Genomic DNA, 20086 nt, shown 5'->3' on the forward strand with positions numbered 1-20086 from the left:
GACCTCGTACGGTCTTCATGGCCACGATATCCCTTACCGCATAGATGTCATCATCGGCAATAGGAGGAGGGGCCGGACTGGCAGCAGCGGAGAAGGGACCAAGGACAACCGGCTTGAGCAGAGAGACGTGGAAGGAGTTGGGTATCCTCATCGTGGCCGGGAGCTGTAGCTTGTAGGATACCTCATTGATCTTGCTGAGGACCTTAAACGGCCCGATGTAGCGAGGACCCAGCTTGTAGGAAGGTATCTTCAATCGGATGTACTGGGAAGCAAGCCAGACCAGGTCACCAGGAGAGAAACACGGAGGATCCAGACGTCTCTTGTCAGCGTGTTTCTTCATCCGCTGGGAAGCGCGCCCAAGGGACGCTTTGACAGAGTCCCAAATGGTAGCAAAGTCACGAACTGCAGTATCAGCAGCCGGAACATCCGATGAAGGGGATATAGGCAACGGGACGGAGGGTTGAAGTCCGTAAACTACATGGAAGGGAGATTTGGAGGACGACTCACTGATGTGGTGGTTATGTGAGAATTCAGCCCAAGGTAGAAGCGTGGACCAGTCGTCGTGATGGGCGTTGACGTAGTGACGTAAGAAGGAGGTCAAGATTTGATTGACCCTCTCCACTTGGCCATTAGACTGAGGATGGTAAGCAGAAGAAAAGTCCAGAGTCACACCCAGATGTTTGCAGAGCGCCCTCCAGAAGCGGGAGGTAAACTGAGTTCCTCGGTCGGACACGATGTGGGATGGGAAACCATGCAAGCGGAAGATGTGATGTATATAGGCTTCCGCGAGTTCCTGAGCAGAGGGCAGTCCAGCCATAGGGACGAAGTGAGCCATTTTGGAGAACCGGTCCACCACGACCCATATGACTGTGTGTCCAGAGGATAATGGCAAGTCCGTAATAAAATCCATCGCTATGTGTTGCCACGGAATTGTGGGTATCGGCAGAGGCAGAAGACGGCCATAGGGCAGGTGTTTGGGCGTCTTGTTCCTGGCACAAGAGGAGCAGGCAGAGACAAAAGCAGCGACGTCCGTGCGAAGGGATGGCCACCAATAATGGCGTACAATCGCACCCCATGTTCTCTTCTGGCCTGCATGACCGGCTGTTTTCGAGGCATGACCCCAGTGTAACACCTTTTGCCTGTCAGTCTCAGAGACATAGGTCTTTCCGGGCGGTATCTGGGCCAGGGTGACAGGGGCCACCGGAATAATCTTGCTAGGAGGGATGATAGGCTGGGTAGTCTCTTCCTCCTGCTCCATGGGCATGAAAGACCTAGACAAGGCATCCGCACGTACATTCTTGTCTGCGGGTCGGAAATGGAGCTGGAAGTCGAACCTGGCAAAGAATAAGGACCACCTGGCTTGCCGTGGGTTCAGTCGCTGAGCGGACCGTAGGTATTCCAGGTTCTTGTGGTCCGTGTAGATAATCACGGGGTACACTGCTCCTTCCAGGAGGTAGCGCCATTCCTCCAGAGCCAGTTTGACCGCCAATAGTTCTCGGTCACCGATGGTGTAATTACGTTCAGGTGCAGAGAAGCTCTTGGAGAAGAAACCGCATGTAACCATCTTCCCGGAGGAGGACTTTTGCATGAGCACTGCTCCGGCTCCCGAGGAGGAGGCATCCACCTCCAAGGTGAACTGGCGGTTTAACTCCGGACGGTGGAGTACAGGAGCGGAGGCAAATGCTCGCTTCAGTGAGCAAAACGCGGCGTCGGCGGCAGGTGACCAGTCCTTTGGATTAGCCTCCTTTTTGGTCAAAGCGGAGAGAGGAGCAGTCAGGGCAGAGAAGTGAGGGATGAACTGGCGGTAGTAGTTGGCAAATCCCAGGAACCGTTGGATTGCCTTTAGTCCAGAAGGGGGAGGCCAGTTGAGTATGGAGGACACCTTCTTAGGATCCATTTGCAGTCCAGTACCCGAGATGATGTATCCCAGGAAAGGGAGAGAAGACTGCTCAAAGACACACTTCTCATATTTGGCGTATAGACGATTCTCTCTCAGTCGTTGTAGGACCAGCTGGACGTTCTCTCTGTGGGTCTGGAGGTCCGGAGAGTAGATAAGGATGTCATCCAGATACACTACTACACAGACGTAGAGGAGGTCCCGGAAGATGTCGTTCACCAATTCTTGGAAGACTGCTGGTGCATTACATAGGCCGAAGGGCATCACGCAGTATTCATAGTGCCCATCGCGAGTATTAAACGCGGTCTTCCATTCGTCCCCAGAGCGGATACGAACTAGGTTGTAAGCACCCCGAAGATCCAGTTTGGTGAACACACGGGCTCCTCTGAGCCGGTCGAACAATTCGGGGATGAGCGGCAGAGGGTACTTGTTCTTTACGGTGATCTGATTCAGACCCCGGTAGTCGATGCAGGGGCGTAGGTCACCCTCTTTCTTCTTAACGAAGAAGAAGCCCGCTCCCGCAGGAGAGGAGGATCTCCGGATGAATCCCTTAGCCAGGCTCTCTGTGATGTAGGTAGACATGGCCCTGGTTTCGGCTGGGGACAACGGATATATCCGTCCTCGAGGTGGTGTTGTTCCTGGGAGCAGGTCGATGGCACAATCGTAGGGACGGTGTGGCGGAAGTACCTCAGACTCCTTCTTGTCGAAAACGTCTGCGAAGGACCAATAGGCCGAGGGCAGTTCCGGTAGGTTCTCTGGAACCGGAGGTCGTCGGATGTGTGGTATGGACTTCAGACACTTCTCATGACAAGAAGGACCCCATCGGGTGATTTCGCCAGTACCCCAGCTGACTGAGGGTTCGTGTGTCCGCAACCAGGGAAGTCCCAGCAGGATTTGATGGGACATGTGTGGAAGGACGTAGAGAGAGATGTTCTCGGTGTGCAGGGCACCGATACGTAGTTCGACCGGTCTGGTGACCCAGGAGATGGTATCAGAGAGGGGTCTCCCATCCACAGAGGCTATCACGAGGGGTTTGTCAAGTGGAGTAACAGGCAGCTGGTACTTGTCCACCGTGGCCTGCTGAATGAAATTGCCTGCTGCCCCGGAATCGAGGTATGCCTCAGCCGTGAACCGTGTCTCTCCCGTTGACACTTGCACAGTCCACATAACCGGGTCTGAGAGAGTCCCAGCACCTAGGGTGGCCTCTCCTACCAACCCTAGGCTTTGGAGTTTCCCGGCCTCTCTGGACAGGCGCGTAGCAGGTGTGTGCCCTCTCCGCAGTAAAAGCAGAGGCCCTTGGCGAGCCGCTCTGCTCGACGCTGTTCAGACTGTCGTACTCGGTCAATCTGCATGGGCTCGTGGACGGGAATCCCAGCTGTTGATGACTGAGGTGCGGAGGGCTTCTGGGGAGGTGAGGAATGCCGTACCGGTCGTCTCTCACGAGACAGCTCTTTAGAGCGCTCCTGAAAACGAATGTCCACTCGAGTAGCCAGGGCAATCAGGGCATCTAGGGTGGAGGGCAAGTCACGACCCGCCAACTCATCTTTGATGCGACTCGAGAGTCCCTCCCAGAAGGCGGCTGTCAGGGCCTCATTATTCCACCCGAGTTCAGAAGCCAAAGTGCGGAAACGGATGGCGTATTGGCCCACCGTCAGTGTTCCTTGACGTAGGCGGAGAAGTGATGAGGCAGACGCAGAGGCGCGTCCCGGCTCGTCAAAGGTACTGCGAAAGGCCTGCAGGAACTCTCGAAGGTTCTTGGTCACGGGGTCCTCCTTCTCCCACAAGGGGTTCATCCACGCCAGTGCCTCGCCCTCTAGGTGGGACATTATAAAGGCGACCTTGGCTTGGTCGGAGGCGAATAGATGTGGCAGCTGCGTGAAATGAAGGGAACATTGGTTGATGAAGCCCCTGCAGGTCTTGGGATCTCCAGAATAACGAGGTGGTGAAGCCAACCGGAGTTGGGAAGCACCCGACGAGGCTGCCACTGGTGCGGGAGCCGTGGATTGTCCATTGGAGGACCTGGGTGCCGCAGGCGTCATGGATGCTTGTAACGTGTACAGGCGGGTGTCCACGGAGGTCATAAATTGCAGCATGCGGGTCTGGACTTCACGCTGGCGTTGGAGTTCCTCTTGCAGGGCCAATAGTGCTGCAGCGGGATCCATGGCCTGATCTTACTGTCACGGCCAGGTGTACGGGCAGGCCCAGGAGGTGGATCCACTGGACCGAACTCCTAGATGGTAGCAAAGAGTCCGGCAGCTGGAGCACTAGAAACAGCAGAGCAGTCCTTGCACACAGGTATAGCGGAGAAGTCCCTGGGACTACGGAGTTACGGGTGGTAGTCCGGGTGACGCAGCTCAGGTTCGGAAGCCGAGATGATGTCAGGCGGGGTCCGGAACCTTGGGAGCAAGAAGACGGGTCACCGCAGGGATCCGAGGTGGTGCGGACTGTCAGGATGGCAGATGGACAGCGTTCGGGTTTCAGGATACGGCAGACTGGATGGCGAAGCAGGCACGGCTCTACAAAGAGAGATAGGTGAGTACGAGCACAGTAACACCAGGAGACCTGACTCCTAGCTCAGGGAACACGAAGATCAGGCCCCGCCCCCTTGGACAATGACCCCTTATATACCCTGTACCTGTGCAACCTCATTTCCTGTTAATGGACGCTGGCCCTTTAAGAAAGGGTCAGTGACCGCGCGCGCGCCCTAATGCGCATGCGCGCCGCCCGGGTGCCAGAAGCCAGGGAAGGAGGCTGCGAGGAGGACGCAGGGGAGCCGGCCAGGTCCAGGGAAGCTGTCGGGCGCCGGGATCGGGGGCCCGGAGCCCTGGGACGGACGGAATCCGGTGACTGGGGAGCGGAGAGCGTGGCAGGTGAGCCGGGGAACGGGGGTGAGGACCCGGGGAGCGTGACACCTACATACAGCAGAAGCCCCCACACAGCCTGCTACACGCATCAGGAGCCCCCACACAGCCTCCTACACGCAGCAGGAGCCCCCACACAGCCTCCTACACGCAGCAGGAGCCCCCACACAGCCTCCTACACGCAGCAGGAGCCCCCACACAGTCTCCTACACGCAGCAGGAGCTCCCACACAGCCTCCTACACGCAGCAGAAGCCCCCACACAGACAGATATCCAGCCGGCGGGCCTCCAGCACGGAGAGGCAGGCAGCCTGGGGGCCTCCAGGACCGAGAGACAGGCAGCCGGCGGGCCTCCAGGATGGAGAGACAGGCAGCCGGCGGGCCTCCGGGACGAAGAGACAGGCAGCCGGCAGGGCTTCCAGCACGGACAGGCAGGCAGCCTGGGGACCTCCAGCACAAAGAGGCAGGCAGCCGGCGGGCCTCCAGCACGGAGAGGCAGGCAGCCGGCGGGCCTCCAGCACGGACAGGCAGGCAGCCAGCGGGCCTCCAGCACGGACAGGCAAGCAGCCGGCGGGCCTCCAGCATGGAGAGTCAGGCAGCCGGCGGGTCTCCAGCACGGAGAGGCAGGCAGCCGGCGGGCCTCCAGCACGGAAAGGCAGGCAGCCGGCTGGCCTCCAGCATGGAGAGGCACAGTGAGGCGGCTGTCCGCCTGCACAGACAGGCAGCGGGCCGCCCTCACAGACAGGCGGCGGGCCGCCCCCACAGACAGGCGGCGGGCCGCACAGAGAGGCGGCGGGCCGCACAGAGAGGCGGCGGGCCGCACAGAGAGGCGGCCATCTGCCGGCACAGAGAGGCGGCTATCCGCTGGCACAGAGAGGCAGCTAGCCGCCTGCACAGAGAGGCGGCGGCCGCCTGCACAGAGAGGCCGCGGGCCGCCCGCACAGACACCCGGCCGCCCGCACAGACAGGCGACCGGCCGCCCGCACAGTGAGGCGGCCGTCCGCCCGCAGAGACAGGCGGCCGTCCGCCCGCAGAGACAGGCGGCCGGCCGCCCGCACAGAGAGGCCGCGGGCCACCCGCACAAACACTCGGCCGCCCGCACAGGCAGGTAGCCGGCGGACCTCCAGCACGGAAAGGCAGGCAGCCGGCCGGCCTCCAGCATGGAGAGGCACAGTGAGGCGGCGGGCCGCCCCCACAGACAGGTGGCGGGCCGCCCCCACAGACAGGCGGCGGGCCGCAGAGAGAGGCAGCGGGCCGCACAGAGAGGCGGCCATCCGCCGGCACAGAGAGGCGGCCATCCGCCGGCACAGAGAGGCGGCGGGCCGCCCGCACAGAGAGGCGGCCGTCCGCCCGCAGAGACAGGCGGCCATCCGCAGAGACAGGCGGCCGTCCGCCCGCACAGAGAGGCGGCCGGCCGCCAGCACAGAGAGGCAGGAAATTAACTTCATACCTCTCTGCGGCGCCCCCCCTGAAGCATGGCCATCGGCGCCCTGTGCGACCGCACAAGTCGCACATGCCTAGAGCCGGCCATGGTTGTGTATTATAACCCTGTGTACTTTCTCCCTGCATCTCCACCTGGTCCACATGCAAAGCTACCTCTTTAATTGTGAGCAGCGAGTTTTTGAGTAGACACAGAAGTGAAATGGTTGCGCTAATTATGGCATCATCAACGCTTACAATCTTGGTTGATTCATTATGGCTTTTTAGAACTTCACATATAGCAGACATTCATGACCACTCATAGGTTCTGATTAGCATGTTGTAGCTGGTATTCAACTACTGCCCTCTGCTGTTAAAAAAGACTTGCCAACATCTGTAATGTGGAGTTCCAGTGTGTGATCATGTTGTACACCTTTCGGTGAGCTGGCATTTGCAAATGCGGCTGTTGCATTATCAGACCGACGGCAGCTGTAGCAGACTTGTGCAAATGGGTGCACATGCAGCATACTTTCACAACAAACTCAGGTAAATCTGGGTAGGTTTTCAGAAAGTGCTGAACCAATAAGATAAGAACGTGGGTCAGGCATGGTATGTGTGTGAGCTTGACAAGATTCAGAGCCGCCACCAGGTTATGGCCATTATTAAACACGACCATGCAAGAGACATGGCAAGAGACACAGATCTGTCAGGTCTGTTATAGCTTTCCTTAACTCTGCAGGAATGTGATGTTTGTCACCTATACAAATTAGTTTCAGCAGAGTCTGTTCCTGCTTCACTGAGGCAGTGCTGCAGTGCAGTGAGTGAGTGCACTGATGACAGTTCAGAGATAGAAGATGATCAGGTACAGGAACTGGTGTGGGAAGGGAAGAAACCTTGTTGGCATTAGGGCCTGCAATCCTCAGCATTGCTAGCATATGTCCCGTCTCAGGGTCGGACTCGGTCTGAGCCTCCACGCAGTTTACCCATAATGCTGTTATTAAAATGTAGCTTCCCTAGCCAAAAACAAGTGGACCTTCCCAGTAACTGCATTGGTTAAAGGAAAGGTGATGTTATAGCACACTTGCCAGTGTATGACAGGGATGCACACCAGGATAAATAGTGCGACAGGGGGCCGAGTATCTTGGGACGGCCACCGTCGTGAGGTTGTGAAAAGTTTTAGTGTCCGCAAGCCTAAATGCCAACATTTCAAGGACAAGCAGTCTGGAGTTTTCCCATTTTAGTATTTGGGCCTGTGGGCGGGCGGCTAGGTATTTACATTTGCATTCCAAGACCTGGGTAGGGACAGATGAATGCTGCGATGGAACAAAGAATTGAACATAGTTGTTGGTGGTGCTTGCAAATGTGCAATGACGAGTGCAGGGTTGCAGGAATCCACACTTGCATCCTTGAGAGGGTATTGGCAAGCATGTAGCACAGGGGAAGAGACAATAGTATCATCCCCAGATGCTTATTCTGAACCCAGGTGTTTAGCCCATCTAGTGGTGGAAGTCAGGCTGCTAATAGTCAGACCTCTGCTCATCGTTGGTTGCAAGTCAACATCCTTTAATTTTCCGCACTTTCTCTAAAAAAGCGCTAGACTGGGGAACACATAACCCTTGGCCTGGGAACTTGCAGCTTGAGGGTTCTATGGGTAACAGTTGTCCTTCTCCTCCCTCTTACCACCCCACTGCCTCTGCCTGCTTCTTGCGGTGTTATGGATCCCTTCATCTCTGTGCTGCTGTCATCACTCTGCATGTCACCTTCCTGGTTGTATCACTGATTTCATCATCCACTACCTCGTCTTCCAGGGCCACTCATTATCCTTCATACATTTGCGCTGCTTCCACTGCCCACCAACAGTCCCGGCATCTCTGATTGTTTCAATCCGATGCGCGTCCACCCTGTGTGAGAGTGCCTGACTGTTTTCAATCACAGACGCTCTATGCATGTCTATTGTGTAAAAATAAATTAAAAAATTGGCGTAGGGTCCTCCCATATTATGATATTCAGCAAAGATAAAATCATATGACTACAGGCTGCAGCTCCTAGCTGTGCGTTTATCTTGGCTGTGTATCAAAATAAGAGGGACTGCATGCGGCTTTTTAAAACAATATTTAAAAGAATAATTTTAAAAATCTGCATGCGTTCTTCCTCAAATTTGATACCCAGCCATAATATAGCCCACAGCTGGAAGCTGGTATTCTCAAGCTGTGGAGACCCATGGTTATTGGGCCCCTCACAGCCTAAAAATAGCAGCCTGCAGCCACCCAGGATTGCTGCGTCATAACGCATGCGGTTTTGAGGCTTTTTTTTTTGCCGAGAGATGAAGATTTGGTGCAGGAATATAGTGTACAAATTTCAGCACCAAATCTGCATCTCTTGAACAAAAATGGTTTTGATGCCATTTTGGCATAATTTCCTGCCAGGAGGTGAAAATTTGGTGCTGAAATCTGGTGCAGACATTTTAGCACCAAAGTTGTACCTCCTGGCTGAAAAACATGGTTCTCTACCAGATGATACAAGTCTGTGAACTCGGTGATCTCACCTGCCACGCTAGGTATGGGGAAATATCAAGCAAGCAGCGAAAGGTAAAGGAAGGGGACTCCTGTGTTTAGGGAAGGGGGAGATAGTGACCCCTTACCAAACCTACTGCTGATTTCTGGGGTTCCTTACCACCCTAGAAAGCTTCCACATCTATATGTTGAGCCAGATATCTGACCATAGGTATCCCTAATGCTGGATCGTAAACAGGAAATGGGTGGGATGAGCTCTTTGTCAACTCCACTAAATGCTAAAGGAAGACACAAGGAGGACACATGGGGAAAATGCCTGAACTAAGTATCCACAGATGACTCCATTGCCACCTGCTTTCAACCAGAGCTTGAATGAAATGAATAATATCACCAGCACAAGTCTAGGAAAGATGGGAGTATTTAAGTACAAGGGGAATACTGATAATTAGCAGCTGGACGGAAGTTTAGGTCCCCTGAGTTCTAAATAGAGATGAGTGAACCTTTCAAAGTTCAGTTCACCGATCTTTACTGAACTTTCCCAGTGTTCGCACACCTGTTTGATGAACAAGTCAGCAAACATACAGAACCCATTGAATTAAATGAGAGGCCAAAATTATGTGTTTTGAAATGGTGTAGAGGGCTGTAAAAGAAAGAAAATAAAGCAGGAATTAATTATTGAGTCTCTCTGGAGCTGTAACTGCTCCCGTGGCTGTAAATGCTCCTGCGGCTGTACTTCCGAGGTCACTGATCATCCTCATACATATTCACTTCTTTCTCTGGCCTCTGGAATCTTTGATTGGCTGCTGTAATACCTCGCCCCCATATAGTGTCTGTAAATGGTTGGAATCACAGATGCTTTGTGCAGACCTCTATCATGGTGTAAAATCTAATATATAAAGCTGAATGTGTGTGTGTATGTATGTGTGTATGTCCGGGATTGGCATCTGCACCGTCGCAGCTACAGCTACAAAATTTTGCACACTCACATGCCTGGACCCTGAGAGCGTCATAGGCTATGTTGTGAGGTGAAATTTTAACTCTGCGCGTTCCAATTTACCAATCAATTTTGCCCCCTCTACATAATGGGGGAAAAAGTGAAACGAAAAATGTATCCGCACCGTCGCATATACAATCACAAAATTTTGCACAGACACCTCATGTGACCCAGGGAACGTCGTAGACTATGTTTTGACAGGAAAATGTATCCCCGCGCTTTACAGTTACTCTCCAAAAAACATGACTTAATTAAAGTAAATAGAGCCTGGAACTACAGGTTATTAGTAGGAGCTGTGAGTGGTTGCTATAGGAACAAAAGACATTCATAGTATAAGAAGCTTATATGGGAGGTAATAAGATGTCGGTGGGGAGAAGGATAGAGAGAGACAGAAAGAGACAGAGAGACAGACAGAGAGAGAGACAGACAGAGACCGACAGGGAAAGAGACAGAGAGATAGAGACAGACAGGGAAAGAGACAGACAGAGACAGACGGTGAGAAAGACAGACAGAGACAGACGGGGAAAGAGACAGACAGAGACAGACCTGGAAAGAGACAGACCTGGAAAAGACAGATGGGGAAAGAGACAGACAGACATGCAGACAGAGACAGGCAGACAGGGAAGGAGGAGACAGCCAGAGAGACAGACAAAGATAGATGGTGAAAGACACAGACCTTGATAGAGACAGACGGGGAAAGAGACAGAGATATAGAGACAGGCAAAGACAGGCAGACAGGGAAAAAGACAGACATGAAAAGACACAGATAAAGAGACTGGGAGACAGACGGAGAAAGAGACAGACCGGAGAAAGAGACAGACCTGGAAAGAGACAGATGGGGAAAGAAACAGAGAGATAGAGACAGACAAAGAAAGAGTCAGACAGAGACAGGCAGATGGGGAAAGAGTCAGACGGAGAAAGAGACAGACAGGGAAAGAAACAGATGTGGAAAGAGACAGAGACAGACAGGGAAAGAGACAGACGGGGAAAGAGACAGACGGGGAAAGAGGCAGATGAGGAAAGAGGCAGATGAGGAAAGAGGCAGACGAGGAAAGAGGCAGACGAGGAAAGAGGCAGACGAGGAAAGAGGCAGACCTGGAAAGAGACAGACCTGGAAAGAGACAGACCTGGAAAGAGACAGACCTGGAAAGAGACAGACAGAGACAGACCGGGAAAGAGATAGATCTGGAAAGAGACAGACGGAGCACATTCCTTGGCCAAATTAGTTAAATCTGTGTGGAATATCTGTGGTGTTGAAATATATGTTGTGAAATGCTTCTATTAGCTTAGTTTTTGCCTTTTAATAATTACATTTCTATCTATTGGTTTTGTGGTTTTTGTGTGCAGAATACATTTTTGTCAATACATTCTATTTTGTTAACAGCAGTTATTAACCCGGGCGAAGCCGGGTAGTACAGCTAGTAAATTAATAAAACAATTGGCATATGGTTCCCCATCTATTGATACCAGCACAGAAAAAGCCACAGCTAGAGGCTGCAGCTCCCAGCTGTGCATTTATCTTGGCTGTATATCAACATAAGAGAAACCCCATATGGCTTTTAATTAAAAATAATTTGAAAAAACGGCATGAGGTCCCCCCATTTTGATACCTAGCCATAATAAAGCCCAACAGCTGGGGGCTTGTATTCTCAGGCTGGGGAGACCCATGGCTATTGAGCCCCGTAGCCTACAAATAGCAGCCTACAGCTGCCCAAGATTGCCGCACAAATTAGCTGCAGCAATCTCAGCACTTTGCGCAGCTCTTCCCGATTGCCCTGGTGTAGTCGCAATCGTGATAATAAGGGGTTAATCACATCTCACAGTTACCACTAAGCCCTAGATTAGTAATGAAACTACTTATTACTAATCTGTAAGTGAAACTAAATAAACACAAACACAGAAAAAATCCTTTATATGAAATAAAATATAAAAACCCACACTCTTTCACCACTTTATTAACCCCCAAAACACTAGTTCTGATGTAATCCATACGTGGTTCCATGACTCAATACTATGAATGAAATATACACCATTGATGGAGGCTTGCAAAGATGGGTTTGAAGATGCAGGCTTTGAAAGGGATAATTAAGCAGATGAATAAAATATATACCATTGATGAAGGATTCCAAAGAAAGGTTTGAAGATGTAGGCTATAATTTTTGAATTACAAAAAAAGAAAAAACGGAGCTAATACATGCAATGAGAATAATTTATTAAATGTAAAAAGTAAAAAGGTATGGCTACCGCGCTAACTGGCAGGGGTTAGTTGAATGCAGTAGGTAGATGAATTTACGCAAATTGATATACTGGGAATCAAGTGTAAAATCAAGGTAGAACAATGTGAAATTGTTTAAAATTTAAAATAAATGTTTATTTCATATACATAAAATGGAGTAAAAAGGGTTAAAAAGGGTCAGGAAATTCTGATGGGATCCAGGTATCCTTACATTTTACCTAGAGCCCTTATTCATTGATTAATCGCCGATATTTTTCCAGGTTTCCTCTGTTGTACATTGGACATTGGCCTTGTGCTCTACTCATTCTATTCCCCACTTCAGTGTCCAACTTCTGCTGAACATAGGTAATCTCTATTTGTACTAAATACGACAACACTAGGTTTACCCCATTGGGCCCATATTCTAATATACACATTCTCCTCCTTTTTTCTCTCATTCCTCAGGTCCTATATTGATCCAATCATCATCATCATTCAGGATACCTGGATCCGATCAGAATTTCCTGACCCCTTTTAACGAGTTTTAACTCCATTTTATGTATATGAAATAAACATTTATTTTAAATTTTAAACAATTTCACATTGTTCTACCTTGATTTTATACTTGATCCTAAGTGTATGAATTTGCGTAAATTCATCTACCTACTGCATTCAACTAACTTCTGCCAATTAGCGCGGTAGCCATACCTTTTTACTCTTGCTAGTGTTTATCACTCCCGGACAGGTTATTCGCGGACCCTGCCTAATACCTGCAGCTTTCCTGGCAGCTCTCCAATTTTTCTGGTTTGGCAAATAGGGCAATAGGTGGTACATAAAAACCTATCCCCCATCCAGCAATACCCAACCAGTCACAGAACGTCTTGAATGTGAGCGCTAATGTCCCTGTAAGTTTTAAATGTAAAAACTGTTATACAGGACTGAAAACAGCAGAGGATGGGGAGAAAACACACAAGGATCCCATGAACCACAGGATAAAAAGATGGTAAGTCAATTATAAAGTGCCTGAGTGCTGGGTACAAGAGTATATAAACCAAAACAATGTATTTCTATGATATCAGAGTACAAAAATGCATAAAAGTGTCCTTAGATTATACAAGTACTGAAATCAGAGAGCAAAACATTGCAATCAAAATAGATTATATATAGTTAAGGAGTTACGATAATAACAGTGTCCCAGAGTATTAGACTAGTTACAGGGACCAGTACCCAGGGGGTCTGAAGAGCATTCCAAAGGGCAGAGAGCAGAACGATAAGAAAAGTGCACTTGAGGTAAGACTCTCACATCAGCATCTAATCTAGATATAAATTATAGCAGGTGTGCATAAAGTAATAGGCATCAAGTGATGATGACCGCTACCGCAACAAAAGATCATATAAGTAGGCCAAATAGTGGTGTTTAACAATAGTGCAGAGGTGGTTCAGGGGAGCCAGTCCAGGAGGGGACCTCCGATGGTCGTTTCGCAGTATGAAAACCGCTTCTGCTGGGAAGGAGTAGCACCTACTCGCTCCTGGAAGAAGCGGTTTTCATACTGCGAAACGGCTGTCGGCGGTCCCCTCCTGGACTGGCTCCCCTGAACCACCTCTGCACTACTGTATTAGTAAGCCCCATTATTTGGCCTACTTATATGATCTTTTGTTGCGGTAGCAGTCATCATCACTGGAGACCTATTACTTTATGCACACAGGTATATTTACCTGTGACCTTTCTACCTGCTATAATTTATATCTAGATTAGATGCTGATGTGAGAGTCTTACCTCAAGTGCACTTTTCTTATCTTTATATCTGTTGCCTGTTGTGCTCTCTACCCTTTGGAACTCTCTTTAGACCCCCTGGGTACTGGTCCCTGTAACTAATCTAATACTCTAGGACACTGTTATTATTGTAACTTGACTATATATAATCTATTTTGATTGCAATGTTTTGCTCTCTGATTTCAGTACTTGTATAATTAATCTAAGGATAGTTTTATGCATTTTTGTACTCTGATATCATAGAAATACATTGTTTTGGTTTATAAACTCTTAGACCCAGCACTCAGGCACTTTATAATTGACTTACCATCTTTTTATCCTGTGGTTCATGGGATCCTTATGTGTTTTCTCCCCATCCTCTGCTGTTTTCAGTCCTGTATAACACTTTTTACATTTAATAAATTATTCTCATTGCACGTATTAGCTCAGTTTTTTTCTTTTTTGTAAATCTGTAATTGGAGTGCTATCTCGTGGCCATTCTAGGGGGGCTATTCTATTCCCTTCCCAGTATAACCTAAGTGAGACCCTAAGGTGAGACCATGTGGCTCTTTGTGTGGATATAATTTTTGAATGACTGAAAAACAAGATCTACCGTATTTTTCGCTTTATAAGACGCACCTGATTATAAGACGCACCTAGGTTTTAGAGGAGGAAAATTAAAAAAAAAAGAATTGAGCCAAATAGTGTGCTAAAACATTTTAATAAAATTAAAAAAAACATTATTTTAACAATTTAGACTCAACAGGAGGGTCTGTTATGGGGGGATCTGTGGATGATGCACTGCTGTGGGGGACCTGTGGATAACGCACTGCTATGGGGGACCTGTGGATGACACTGCTATGGGGGACCTGTTGATGACACTGCTATGGGGAACCTGTGGGTGGCGCACTGTTATGGGGGACCTGAGGATGATGCACTATTATTGGGGACCTGTGGATGACACTGCTGTGGGGGATCTGTGGATAACGCACTGCTATGGGGGACCTGTGGATGACACACTGCTATGGGGGACCTGTGGATGACGCACTATTATGGGGGAAATGTGGATGATGCATTGCTATGGGGGACCTGTGGATGACGCACTGTTATGGGGGACCTGAGGATGATGCACTATTATTGGGGGCCTGTGGATGACACTGCTGTGGGGGATCTGTGGATAACGCACTGCTATGGGGGACCTGTGGATGACGCACTGCTATGGGGGACCTGTGGATGACACACTGCTATGGGGGACCTGTGGATGACGCACTATTATGGGGGACCTGTGGATGACGCACTATTATGGGGACCTGTGGATGACGCACTATTATGGGGGACCTGTGGATGACGCACTATTATGGGGGACCTGTGGATGACGCACTATTATGGGGGACCTGTGGATGACGCACTATTATGGGGGACCTGTGGATGATGCACTGTTATGTGGGATCCGTGGATGACACGGCTATGGGGGACCTGCATGATGCACTTTTATGGGGATCTGGGACTACCACCCCCCTCATCCTTAGGAATACACCCATGTACTGTATACCATACATGGCTGTATTCTGAAAGATGAGGGGGGTGGTAGTCACATTAACACTTTGGCCACTACATTAGTCCCTCCCTGGAGTGTTTACACTAAAGGACTACAGCCCCCATCATCCTTCTGAATACACCGATTGATACAGTATATTCTGAAGGCTGATGATGGGGGTTGTGTTCCCCTTCAGTGTTTTTTGCTCACCTATTAGGACCCTTCGTTCAACTGATAACATTTGTCAGGCTCAGATCACTGATTGGTGGAGGCAGCTCTGCAGAAGTTGTCTCCACCAATCAGCATCCAGCCCTAGCGAGGAGAGGGAGAATCGTTCTTCTCTCTCTCCTCTTTCTTATGATAGTCTCCGGCTGCTGCGGAGATCTAAAATGGAGCCCGCGCATGCACAGATCGCGATCTTTGAGAGCCGCGATCTCTATCTGCGCCTGCGTAGCCTCCGACGCGATGGACTTCAGGAAAATGGCTACGGAAGGCAGCGCATGCACAGATGGAGATCTCGCTTCTCCGAGATCTCCATCTGCGCCTGCGTCACCTCCGCAGCCATTTTCCGGAAGTCGCATTGGAGGCAGCGCAGGCGCAGATAAAGATTTCGGCTATGGTGACCGCCACCGCAGCCGATTGCCGGGGGATCCATGGCGGCCGCCACCGCAGCCGATTGCCGGGCGATCCATGGCTGCCGCCACCGCAACCGATTGCCGGGGGATCAATGGCGGTCGCCACCGCAGCCGATTGCCGGGGAATCCATGGCGGCTGCCACCGCAGCCGATTGCCGGGGGATCCATGGCTGCCGCCACCGCAACCGATTGCCGCGGGATCCATGGCGGCCGCCTCCGCAGCCGATTGCCGGGGATCCATGGTGGCCGCACCAGCCTCCTGTGACTCACTCCACCGCCGCATTACTGCCCGGTAAGTTACAGTCACTTTGTAAGACGCACCCCTATTTTCCCCACAATTTTGGGGGAAAAAAGTGCGTCTTATAAAGCGAAAAATACGGTATGTCGTTATTCCTATTTCTACAGTTAAATTCTACTACAGTAGCAATTAATAAGTAGACTTTATTATCCTATCCAGATAAACATGTAAAATAAAGCTGGGTAATTATTACAGAATTCTTATTTAATAGATCAATTATGATAAAAAATAATTAATTTTTTATATACCAAAAAAAGCCTTAGACTTAGAATGTAAACCTTCTTGACATATTCCATATTGAAGTCTATGGAAAATACAGTAGACCAGAGGTCTCAAACACATGGCCCATGGAGCGCATGTGGCCCCTGAAGCTGGTTGTTGCAGCCCGTAGACCCCGTGTCGATCGCATCTCTATGCCGGGAGTCAGGATCAGCTGGACTTTACTACAATTGAAACATTTGCGGTGCCGCACAGAGGAGCTGTCTGCATTATAGCAATGGCTGCTGCCCACCAATCAGATGCAAGGAAGTGACGTTGCTGTATGACGGTCACCTCCTTGCATCTGATTGGCCGGCGGTAGCCATTGGTATAACGCAGACAGCTCCTCTGCGTGGCACTGCAAATTCTTGCAATGTAGTAAAGTCCTGCAGGCGCCGCCCTTCGGGCATAGAGCTACGATCGTCATGAGGTCATACCACAAGGATAAGCACAATACTGCAGGGTACAATATCACAAGGATGAGCACAATACTACTGGGTACAATACCACAAGGATGAGCACATTACTGCTGGGCACAATACTACAAGGATGAGCACAATTCTACTGGGAAACAATACTACAAGGATGAGTACAATACTACTAGGCACAATACTACAAGGATGAGCACAACACTACTGGGCACAATACTACAAGGATGAGCACAACACTACTGGGCACAATACTACAAGGATGAGCACAACACTACTGGGCACAATACCACAAGGATGAGCACAGTACTACTGGGCACAATATTACAAGGATGAGCACAATACCACTGGGCACAATATTACAGAGCACAAGGATGGGCACAATACTACTGGGCACAATATTGCAAGGATTGGCACAATACTACTGGGCACAATACTACAAGGATGGGCACAATACTATTAAGCACAATACTATAAGGACGGCCACAATACCACAAGTATGAGCACAATACTACTAGGCACAATACCACCAGGATGGGCACAATACTACTGGGCACAATACTACAAGGATGGGCACAATACTACTGGGCACAATATTACAAGGATGGGCACAATACTACTGGGCACAATACAAGGATGGGCACAATACTACTGGGTACAAAATTACAAGGATGGGCACAATACTACTGTGCACAATCATACAGGGCACAATACCACAAGGATGGGCACAATACCACAAGAAAGGGCACAATACCACAAGGATGGACAAAATAGTAAAAAGATGGGCACAATACTAAAAGGATGGGCACAATACTACTGGGCACAATACCACAAGGATGGGGGACGTTGCTACAGGGCACACAGATGGGGACATTACTACAAGATGTTGGCTAAGATTACTATATGATGCTGCTAATTTTAAAACACTTTTACAAGAAGGTGATAAAATTCAAAATAAAGCATGAAAAAAAAATGTTGCGCCATTAAAAATGCTTTTTTTATATATAAACGTAACTAAACAAAAAAGTGCAGGTTTGTTCTAATAAACAAGCAAACAATTTTCAAAAAAGTGATCCAAAGATGTATACAAAAAAAACATGGATTCATTAAAAATATCACTTTGTCCTGCAAAGAATGCGGCCCCTCTCAAATTTTTTTTTCTATATGCGGCCCATACACCCAGCTGAGTTTGAGACCCCTGCAGTAGACTGTGCTTACATATACCCTATTTATTTTTCAGACATACAGTACTACATATTGCAATTGTATTTTGTGAACAAAGCATAAGATAATTTTTCAGCCTCATCCTGCCTTTACACACAATCAAGTTGCATTATACTTTTGTAAGTGATATTCAAATATTTACCTTTACGCATAAATTTTCCAATTTTAAAATCAAAAAAATCCTCTGGCATATTTTCTTTATTTGCAAGTAGATCCTTTTTCATTTCATTGAATGTTGCTCGCTTCAATACAATGTTCAGAGAGTCATTATCTAATTCTTTCTCTAAAAATACGCACATCTGTTTCACAACAGAACGAAGATCCTGTAAGGGTAAAAGTTCATATTTTAAAGGAAAATCAACAAAATATACATTGTGATTTGTGACCATTTCTTTAAAAGGAATATGTCGCCAGGTTTTTGCTACCCTTTCTGAAAGCAGCATAATGTAGGAAAAGAGACCCTGACTTTTGGTGAATCACTGCTTTATCTGCTACAGTCTACCAGTTCTCTAAATACTGAGCTCTTTATAACCCCTCCTACACCACTAATTGGCAGGTTTGTGTTTACACTGGATAATCAGAAAGCTGCCAATCAGTGGTGGGGACAATATTGTACAGAGCATATGAATATGGAGGACTACAATGAAGCAGGCTAACTAGTCCACTAATGATAATCAACTTCTGATTAGTGATCTGGGAACCCGTAGATAATCGGGTTTACCGAACCAGAACGGGAAAAACAAAATCTGGATTGATGAGTGAACTTGACACCTAACTTAATTCCAAGCAACGAACCTCATAAAAGTCAATGGGAACGAGACATTTGGGGCTGTAAAATAGCCAAAGAAAGTGGTTAGAGGCTGCAATTGGAAGTTAAATGGTAGTAAGAGCAGGATAATTATACACACAGTATTTCCTGGTGTTTCCCAGAGGATCGGGATGCAGTCAGACTCTCTTCTGGACCTGCTAATTAACTTTCATGAATATTCACTGCTTCCCCTGTCTACCCTCTGTGCCAACGGCTGATTGCCCTCTAAAAGTATGAGTGAGGACTGGCAACTGGTCCTTGAAAAATGATGAGTGAAGACTGATTGCTGGCCCTCTAAAAATTATGAGCGAGGGTCAGCTGCTGGCCCTCTAAAAATGATGGGTACAGCCTGCTTTTGACACTCTAAAAATCAATTGAGGTCCACCTGTTGGTGATCTAATAATTATGAGTAAGTGCCACATGATGAGTCTGTAGATATAGTGAAGGAGGAGGAGAAAAATAAAAATAAAAAAAATGAACATTTGATTTGGCTTTATCTTCCACTGCCGTCATCCACTGAGGATGAGAAGTCGGGGTCAATCCAAGCTGTGTTCATTTTGATAACAGTCAGCTTATCAGCATGTTCAGGTGATCATTTATTATGCTACTGGTGGCACAAAAAACCCACTCTGACAAAACAATAGTGACAGGGCAGGCCACCACATGCAGGGCGTACAGGGACAATTCAAGTAATGGGTCCAGCTTAGATACCCAATAGTTTTACGGCACAGGAATCACAGAGGATTCTGGATTGGACGGCTAGGTATCCTTTCACCATCTTTATAAATTTTTCACTCCTTGTCAGACTACCCTGAGCATCAGGGCTTGGGTGCTGGGATGATCAAATGAAACTGTCCCAGACCATTCATAGTGTTCCCTGCCTCTGTTGTACTTGGTGTGTGTCTCCCTCATCTCTCTTCCTTGGTTGCCACCAGCCAGGATTGTCATATGGGAAATTTTTGTACGAATTGTTCAACTAAGGTCTTCTGGTATTGCCCCATTTTACTAGCCCTCTCGACCTCAGGAAGGACCTAGGAAATTTCTCCTTGTAGCATGGATCAAGAAGGGTAAACAACCAGTAATTAATGTTGGCCAAAATGCATATAACATAAGGGTCATGGGAAAGGCTGCTGAATATAAATAGGGTGCACATGTGGTGCACCTTTACAAGTATTCTAGACAAATCTGGGTAGTTTTTCAGAAAGTGCTGAACAACTAAGAGAATGAGAATGTCGGTACATGTGTGAG

The 20086-nt window shown here is 48.8% G+C and overlaps 1 protein-coding gene across 2 annotated transcripts in view; it reads right to left on the minus strand.

Moving 5' to 3' along the window:
• LOC142295221 (amine sulfotransferase-like) overlaps positions 1-20086 on the minus strand; it is a 119397-nt gene that overhangs the window by 15472 nt on the left and 83839 nt on the right. For both annotated transcript variants that reach the window (XM_075338309.1, XM_075338311.1), the window contains exon 6: positions 18173-18353. In XM_075338309.1, coding sequence (XP_075194424.1) covers positions 18173-18353 — 181 coding nt within the window. The remainder of the gene's footprint in view (positions 1-18172; positions 18354-20086) is intronic.

Source organism: Anomaloglossus baeobatrachus, chromosome 3 (assembly GCF_048569485.1).
Source record: "Anomaloglossus baeobatrachus isolate aAnoBae1 chromosome 3, aAnoBae1.hap1, whole genome shotgun sequence".
NCBI lineage: Eukaryota > Metazoa > Chordata > Amphibia > Anura > Aromobatidae > Anomaloglossus > Anomaloglossus baeobatrachus.